The sequence below is a fragment of the Babylonia areolata genome, chromosome 20 (assembly GCF_041734735.1).
Source record: "Babylonia areolata isolate BAREFJ2019XMU chromosome 20, ASM4173473v1, whole genome shotgun sequence".
Classification (NCBI taxonomy): Eukaryota; Metazoa; Mollusca; class Gastropoda; order Neogastropoda; family Buccinidae; genus Babylonia; species Babylonia areolata.
This window is the reverse complement of record NC_134895.1, coordinates 10,944,927-10,954,926: the sequence shown is the minus strand read 5'-3', so window position 1 is coordinate 10,954,926 and position 10,000 is coordinate 10,944,927. Positions and strand designations below refer to the sequence as shown.

The 10,000-nt window shown below is 39.5% G+C and overlaps 1 protein-coding gene across 1 annotated transcript in view; it reads left to right on the top strand.

The window, feature by feature from the left end:
• LOC143295133 (uncharacterized) overlaps positions 1 to 10,000 on the top strand; it is a 33,531-nt gene that overhangs the window by 20,881 nt on the left and 2,650 nt on the right. The window contains exons 3-4 of the mRNA XM_076606697.1: positions 1,914 to 1,961; positions 8,935 to 8,982. Coding sequence (XP_076462812.1) covers positions 1,914 to 1,961; positions 8,935 to 8,982 — 96 coding nt within the window. The remainder of the gene's footprint in view (positions 1 to 1,913; positions 1,962 to 8,934; positions 8,983 to 10,000) is intronic.

Genomic DNA, 10,000 nt, shown 5'->3' with positions numbered 1-10,000 from the left:
ATAGCATAGCACAGCGCAGCATAGCATAGCAAATCATATAACATAGCATGACAATGCGTACTATAGCATAGCATAGCATAGCAAGTCATATAACATAACATAGCATAGCAATGCGTACCGTAGCATAGCAAATCATATAACATAACATAGCACAGCAATGCGTTGCATAGTATGGCATAACATAGGATAGCTTGGCATGACATGGCAGGTCATATCATATATATCATATCATAGCACAGCATAGCATAGCGTAGCATAGGATAGTGTAGCGTTGCATAGCGTAGTGTAGCGTAGGAGTGCATTGCTGGCCTAAAGGACTGGATGACTCTCAATAAGCTGCAACTAAGTGACGATAAGACTGAATTTATGATAGCCTGTCCAAAGAAGTTTCGTCAACATCCTTCCTTTCCTGACTCTGTTCTGATCAATAGCACACCTGTTTCACTATCTCCTTCTGTTCGCAGTCTTGGTGTAATCCTAGACCAGTCTCTTTCCTTTCAACAGCACATTTCGAATATATGTAAAGTCGCCTTTTTGGAACTGCGTAGAATCAGTTCTATCCACCACTATCTCTCAACCGATGCAACCAAGACGCTTGTATGCGCTCTGGTTCTCTCAAGATTGGATTACTGCGACTCTCTTTTGGCCGGCCTTCCCCAGTATCTTAGACAGACTCCAATAACGCTGCCACACTCATTTGCAGAGCTTCTATATGTGAGCATGTTTCTCCTCTCCTTCAGTCTCTCCACTGGTTGCCCGTTTCTGATCATACCTGAATTAGCATTCCCTGACGTTCGCAGTCGAACGGATCGGCCCCGAATCTTTTGAATCCCAACTTCTCCGTATGCTCACAGATCTTTTCTCGTCGTGTCTGATTGGACTCTCTCATCCTCTCTCAATAAACCAACCACACACACCTTGTGTGTGTGTCCACACACCACACTACACACAGACACACACACCCCATTGTGTGAGTTGAGTTCCATGTGTTATTGAGTGATCGCAAGTGTGTGTGTGTGGTATAGTAGTAGTGTATAGCAAGTCAGTTGTATAGTCTCACCTTTAACGTCTCCACTTAAGTGATTAACGAAAAAAAAGGGTGGAGGCCATGGCGGTGGGGCGGCGTGGTGGTGAAACATATGGTGAGGTGAAGAATATGTGTGTGTGCGTGTGTGCGCATGTGTAGTGATGTGTGTGTGTGTGTGTGTGGTGTGTGTGTGTGTGTGTCGTTGCAGTGTGTAGGTGTGTGCTGTGTGTGTGTGTGTAATGTGTGTTGTGTTGTGTGTGAGTGTGGTGTGTGTGATGGAAAGATAAGAGCATTGGAAAAAAATAAAACATTAACAGGGAGACGTAGGCATATAGAAGGAAACGCTAACATCGAACAACTTTTGCAACTAAACAACTGTCCTATTGGACAATGCAGCAAACCTTCTGCAACAGCAGATTACACCTTGAAATTGTCAAAAACACATTCAGATAAATGTGTGTGTGTGTGTGTGTGTGTGTGTGTGTGTGTGTGTGTGTGTGTGTGTGTGTGTGTGTGTGTGTGTGTTGTTATCTAATATCCCCCATACAAAAAAAAAGAGGTCAAAGGATTGAAATATTCTTAATTCTTGAAACCACATCATTATTTCGAGTAACTAAAAGCACATTTCTGAAATGCATCGTGTCTCTAAATGTTGGAGTTGACACGCGGCTATAATATGATGATGATGATGATGGTGAAGATGATGACGTCGACGACGATGATAATGATGATGATGACGACGACGACGACGTCGACGACGATGATGATGACGACGACGACGTCTTCGACATCGAGGACGACAACGACGATGTGGACGACGACAACGACAACGATGATGACGACGACGATGATGATGATGATGAAGATGTGTTGATGCATGTGACAGGTGGCGGCGGGTTCAGAGCCAGAGGTGATGGCAGTCCCAGCACCAGCGGTGAGTACCTGTACTGAGGTGTGTGTGTGTGTGTGTGTGTGTGTGTGTGTGTGTGTGTGTGTGTGTGTGTGTGTGTGTGTGTGTGTGTGTGTGTGTGTGTGTGTGTGTGTGTGAGTGTGTAGTTTGTGTCATGTGGGGGATGGATTGATTAATTAACATTTGTGCACACCTGCACTAGGGTGTTCGCATTTACGCCGGTTTTTTGTTTGTTTGTTTGTTTGTTGGCTATGAGTTCATTCATATTTGTTGTTATTGTTGTTGTTCTTCTTCTTCCTGTTCTAATTTTTCGTCTTTTTTGCTGTTGTTGTTCTTACTATAGACAAACACATACAGACACAGATACACACGCATACACACAGACACAAAAACAGACACAGACACACACATACACAGACACAGACACACACACACACAGACGCACAGACACACACAGATACATGCACACAGAGACAAACACACATGGACACAGAGACAGACACACAGAGACACAGAGACACAAACACAGACACACACAGACACAGACACAGACACAGACACACACACACACACACACACACACACACACACACACACACACACACACACACACCGTGCGGGCGCACAAGCACTATGAACGTATCCATATCATATCATACCATACCGCACCGTACTGTACCGAAACGGACTATACCGTAATGTATCACAGCATAGCATAGCATAGCAGAGCAATATAACATATCATAGCATAGCATAGCACAGCATATCAAATAATATTATCATGTCAGATCATATCATAACATAGCATAGCATAGCACAGCATCCCATAGCATAGCAAATCATATAGCATAGCACAGCGCAGCATAGCATAGCAAATCATATAACATAGCATGACAATGCGTACTATAGCATAGCATAACATAGCAAGTCATATAACATAACATAGCATAGCAATGCGTACCATAGCATAGCAAATCATATAACATAGCATAGCAATGCGTATCATAGTATGGCATAACATAGGATAGCTTAGCATGACATGGCATATCATATCCTATATCATATTATATCATAGCACAGCATAGCATAGCGTAGCATAGCATAGTGTAGCGTTGCATAGCGTAGTGTAGCGTACCATATCAAATCAGACACAGGAGTGCATTGCTGGCCTAAAGGACTGGATGACTCTCAATAAGCTGCAACTAAGTGACGATAAGACTGAATTTATGATAGCCTGTCCAAAGACGTTTCGTCAACATCCTTCCTTTCCTGACTCTGTTCTGATCAATAGCACACCTGTTTCACTATCTCCTTCTGTTCGCAGTCTTGGTGTAATCCTAGACCAGTCTCTTTCCTTTCAACAGCACATTTCGAATATATGTAAAGTCGCCTTTTTGGAACTGCGTAGAATCAGTTCTATCCACCACTATCTCTCAACCGATGCAACCAAGACACTTGTATGCTCTCTGGTTCTCTCAAGATTGGATTACTGCGACTCTCTTTTGGCCGGCCTTCCCACATATCTTAGACAGACTCCAATAACGCTGCCACAGTCATTTGCAGAGCTCCTAGATGTGACCATGTTTCTCCTCTCCTTCAGTCTCTCCACTGGTTCTGATCGAATAGACTATAAGCTATCCACTCTGATCTTTTCTGCAGTCAACGGATCTGGCCCCAAGTATCTTTCTGAACTCCCCCATATCTATACTCCGTTTCGCCAGCTTCGTTCTTCCTCTGATACTCGACTTCTCAGGATACCTCACGTCAGAGGGTAAGACCTATGGACACACATCCTTTTCTTTTCCAATCGCCTAAGACTAGGAACAAGCTCCCTGATAACCTCCGTCATTCTGATTCCCTTGCATCTTTTAAATCTGGTCTCAAAACTCACCTTTTCCCTTAGCAATAAGTTCAAATGTGGCAGGTCCACTTCCTTTGCGTCAGCTGTGCTTGACTATGTGTGTATACATATGTACGTGTACATAACTGCATGCATGTATATGAATGTGTAGTGTGTGCGTGCGTGCGTGTTTGTGTCGGGGGGGGGGGGGGGGCGGGAAGAGGAAAACAGAAAAAAGGTAAACTAGAAAACTACCGTAAAATGTATAACATGCAATTACTTTTAACAGCAACAATTCAATAATAATAATGATAATAATCAGAAACCATTAACACAATTCTGAAGTGCATTAAAGGAATGTAGAAATAGGACTATGAACTAATGCCTGTGAAAGTTCGACCATAAGAACCTCGTCAGAAATAACTTTATAAAAATCATCTGCAGAATTATTATTCTCTTTGAAATACTTGGGCAAGAAGGTACGTAACTGCTGGCAGTGAAACAATGATGCAAGCTGAACTGCTTACCACAGATGCATGTAACATTTTTACTATACTTTATCTTCAGCGCATCAAGTTTTATACGGAAGAAAGTAGAGGTTATTAATCTTGTATAGTAAGCTGATGGATTCGGTATCTTTTCTTTAATAATATTCTAGGGGAATAATGTTCATTTGTGGTTTAAAAACTTTAACTTCCATCGGTTATGAAATCGACCCTATGCTGATTTTTCTAACAAAGTGTATGCCTCTTTTACAGAAAGACGGACATGTATTTTTGTCGATTTTTCTGAATCTTGTGCTCCTCTTTTAGCTGCTTTATCAGCAGTTTCATTGCCATTAATGCCCACATGAGAAGGCACCCAACAAAAACTGAGCTCAGTACCTTTAATCCTTAAACAATTTACCAAATGATTTGCCTCAATAACTAAGTCAGGTCTTGTTTCAAGGCTGAATAATTCTAGAGCATAAAGTACTGATTTGGAATCAACAAAGAATGCTATTTTCGAGAAAACTATTTGATGGCTCACTAAGTAGTTCAGAGCTTGTATAATAGCAATTAGCTCAGTAAGATTTTTCAATTTTAAAGGCAGGAATACAGAAAGCCGCACCAGCATTTTTGTCATCGAGAACAGATCCATCTGTAAATATATGGAGATGATTCTGATATTTTTCTGTTATATGAATTCTGGCAGTACTTGTGAACAGATCCATCTGTAAATATATGGAGATGATTCTGATATTTTTCTGTTATATGAATTCTGGCAGAACTTGTCGTGATATTGATGTTTTCTTCCTTTTTTGTTTCAGAATAAGTGATATCAAAGTCCACTTTCAACATTTCCCAAAAGGGAACAGGAGAATGATGTGGTTTTGCAGCTAACTCTTTCATGTTAACATCAGATTCTTTTAATATATTTGAAATGTAAGTTGCAACTGTTTCTTGTGATGAAATGGCTTTAGCTCTTTTAGGAAAATCAATGTCAGATCTTACTGTCAGTTCACTGGCAATGAATTCTTTTGTCATTGAAGTGTATCTCACAGCGAATTTTGCTGTTGCTTACAAACAATGTTCATTTAAGGATTGGATGCATGCGAGGGCACTCCGGGGGCAGTTTTGATAGCCTTACAGTCTACACTTTGAATCTTTTGTAATAGATATTTAGGTGCACTGAAAAATATTTCTTGTGCATAGGTTATCTAGATCTTACAAGGGCCATCGCAAGATGAATCAATGTTTTTTGTATCCATTCCCCAGGGTAAGCGGCTTATAATTTTCATAAAATTGATACTTTTCCTTGCCTTTGTTAAGATGTAATCAAAGTAAATGTTCCATGTCAGCTTTGAAGTGAGATAAACACCTAAAAACTTCACTACCTGTTTATAATCAATGACGTCACCAAGTAATTTAAAAATGGGTATGCTAGACGGGTTACCACCTGAATTAAACAACATCGTACATGTTTTTTCAGTCGACAAAGCTAGACCATTTTCAAACATGTATTACCAATGTTATCAAGATCAGACTGATACAAACGACGTATGTAATTCTGTGCTCTTTGTGGGGTTGACTTTTTTTTTAGATTGACACCCATCCACATACATATATCATCAGCATACTGTACTAGAACTACACGATTTGACAATGCCTTTGGGAGATCCTGAATAAGAATATTAAAGAGAATAGGGGCTATAACTGAGCCCTGTGGAATTCCCATGTCAAGTTTATGTGGCAAAGAATAATGTGTTCCCACCCTTGCTTGAATAATTCTATTAGATAAAAAGCTTTTTATATACCCATAGAGATTACCAGATATTCCAACTGATTTCAGTTTGAATAACAGACGTTTGTGCCAAACCTGATCGTAGGTTTTTTTTACGTCAAAAAACGTTGCTAGGACACTTTTTCTGCGGGCAAACTGATGTTTTATTTGAGTTGTAATCTTTACTAGGTGTTCGACCGTTGATCTTCCTTTTCTAAATCCAGCCTGGTTCACTGGAATGATATTGTATTTTTCGCAGTAAGTTATTATTCTAAACAGGACTATTTTTTTCCATCAATTTACTGACATGCGAGGTCAAAGCAATAGGCCTGTAGCTATTTTATTACGTTTAGGTTTTCCTGCTTTTAAAACCGGTACAACTACTGATGTTTTCCATATCTGTGGAACAGTTCCAGATGTCTAACATTTCTGATATATTTTGTGCAGGAAAACGATACAATTTTTTGGGATGTGTTTTAGCATCACATTCGATAGTGCATCGATGCCAACTGAACTTTGTTTTTATTGCTAAGGGAAGCTATAGCGGTTTGTAACTCCTCATATATAATAGGAGAATTAAATCACAAGTCATTTTGCGGAATGGGATCACTGTATAAAGCACTATTTTCTTCCCTGTCTCTGTGTGTTTTACACTCAGGTGATAAGCCTTCGTATTTGCTATTTTTCGCAAACATTTCAACAAAGATTTCTGCCTTTTCCTGATCTGATGGAAACTTGTTTTGTGAGTTATTTGATATTGAGAAACTTTGGTAACTTTATTCCATTTTTCATTTCTTTCATTTTTGTCCAAACTTTATTAAAGTCTTTATGATCTGAAATTTCTTGTGAACAAAATGATGACCAATGATATTTTATAGCTTGGGCTACAGTCATATTACTCTGAGTGTTTGCTTTCTTCATTTCTTTGTGGTTTGGGGGCTTACTGTCCGCGAGGTAGTTTTTAAATGTTTCTTTCTTGTAATTAACTGCTTTTTCACATGCATCATTCCACCAGACATTGCCTGAACGGTCACCTGACTTCACAGCTTTTACTTTTGGGATCGACATATCAGCTGCTGATAACACAGCTTCTGTAAAATTTGAATACATTACATCTACACTCTCAATCTCAAGTTTTTCAAAATCGTGAGAGGTAAGAATGTTTTGAAATAAATCCCAGTTTGCATTTTTATATTTATATTTTGGAATTATGTCGACGTTATTATCAGGCTGGTTATCATCATCAGCTATTGTAATGATGATAGGTACATGGTCGCTTCCCAGTGTGTCTTTATGTCTTTCCCAGGTACATGGTGGGACTAGCTCTGGGGATATTTGTGTCAGGTCAATTGCTGTTGGTCTGTGTTTCGAGACGTCAGGAATTCTAGTAACACTACCATCATTCATAAGATAAAAGGGGCTGTCAGTGATGTTTTCTATTAACCGATTGCTTGTCACAGTTTTACAGTCCTTTTCCCAGAATGGAGCGTGAGCACTGAAATCACCCGCTATTACCCATTTACCAGGCTGTTGTTCTTGTAATGTTCTAAGCCACTCAGTATTTCGATCATTTGAACCTTTCGGAAGATAAACGGAAAGTACGTTAAGAATTAGGTTGTTGCTAAATTTTACTGTAGCTGCACAAGAGTGTATGTCAAAGCTTGCAGGAGATTTTGAAACAGGAGACTCACATGGATTATACTGTAATTCCCTAAGTATATAAATAGCAGTACTTATCTTCTTGCCCTCGTTCCCAGTTTCATATACTGGTGGAAAATAGTAATTTGGAAGTTTGGGAAGCTTACATGCACTGATATTAAGTGACTGCAGAATCAAAACGTCACACTTACTTGATGCTAGAAAATGTTTCAAATAGGCCAGGTTAGATAGAATAGATCTGCAGTTCCACTGGAGCAGCCTAATTTGTAATTGCGTTTGTTTTTTCATTACTGATTATCTTTCCTATCAAACAGGAACATAATGTAATTAATACTAGACTCGCTTCGCAAAACATTCAAGGACTCACCGGTTTTAAGGAGGAGTCCGATCGCCTCATTGTTCTGAGCGGTTTTACTGTTACAGTTGCAACTGGTTTCCCGCTCGATTTTCTTGTTCTCATGTCTCCAAAACGTCTGCGACAACTTTTTACCGCGAAGAAATTATCCGCTGAGTGTAGTCTCTGCCATTTTGGAAGTGTGTCGTGTGTGTGTGTGTGTGTGTGTGTGTGTGTGTGCGTGTGTGCGTGTGTGTGCGTGTGTGTGTGTGTGCGTGCGTGTGTGTGTGTGTGTGTGTGTGTGTGTGTGTGTGTGTGTGTGTGTGTGTGTGTGTGCGCGCGCGCGCACTTCTGTTTATGTATGTTTGTGCGTGCCTATGTGTGCGTATGTGTTGAAGGTAGCTCTGTGTGTGTTTGGTAATTGGGTACTGTCCAGTTGTGTGCCGTGCCGACTGCCTGGATGGGATAATAAGGCTGAGTGAATTACCAGTGGTAATGAAGCTTGTAATGAAGTCTCCATGTAGTGTGTGTGTGTGTGTGTGTGTGTGTGTGTGTGTGTGTGTGTGTGTGTGTGTGTGTGTGTGTTTAGTCGCATTTTGGTGTGTGTATGTAACATTGATGTAATGTGTTATGCAATCAAAAGTGTTTTTGTGAAGCGCATACAGCAGATTTCTGGATAGTGTGCTATATAGGTATCCATTATTATTATTATTATCATTATTATTATATATTTCTGGATAGTGTGCTATACAAGTATCCATTATTATTATTATTATTATTATTATATATTTCTGGATGGTGAGCTATACAAGTATCCATTATTATCATCATTATTATTATTATCATCATTATTATTCATCGTATCACATCGTATCACACCACGCGTTTGTGACCTGTGGCAGGCAACCTGTACAAGCTGCGGCGTGTGGATGACCGTGTCCCTGGCTGGGGTGAGTGAGTGCTCTGACCTGACCTGACCTGACCTGACCTGACCTGGCCTGACCTGACCTGTCCTGACCTGACCTCAACTGTCCTTCACACTGACTGATCACTGGGCACCACACACACACACACACACACACGCACGCACACACACACACGCACACACACGCACACACACACACACACACACACACACACACACACACACACACACACACAGGTCTAATTAACCCCCTTTCTTCCCTTCAGGCTGATGATGATTATCGTACAGGGAGAGAAGAAGACAGGTTGCTCACCCACCACACATCCAGTATCTTCTTCCTTGTTTTCATTTTTACAATAGATTGATAAATGAACAGACTAAAACAAAATGATAATAGTAATAGTAATAGAAATAGTAATAATGATGATGACGATGATGACAATATAATAATCATATTTATAATGATAATGATCATGATTATGATGATGAAAAATCATGATAACTGCAACAACAATAATGATAACAATGGTGATCATAATAAATAAATAAATAATGATTATGATGATGTAAAATAATGATAACAACAACAACAATAATTATAACAATGATGATCATGATAAATGAATGAATAGATAAATAAAAAAAATAAATAAATAAAATGAAATTAAAAAAAAAGAATGAATGAATGAACAAGTAGATAAATAAATAATGATAAATGGTGACGACACCTGCATCTGAAATTCATGCCACACCGACCATATTTCGGCCAATTGTTCAGCAGTGAAGGGGTTAAGTAATGCCAAGCAGTGCTCTGCCATGATAATAATGATGATGATAATAATAATGAAAATAATTGATGATGGTGATGATAATAACTGCACCTGAAATTCATGCCACACGGACCCAATTTCCGTCAATTGTTCTGCAGTGAAGGGGTTAAGTAATGCCAAGCAGTGCTCTGCCATGATAATAATGATGATGATAATAATAATGAAAATAATTGATGATGGTGATGATAATAACTGCACCTGAAATTCATGCCA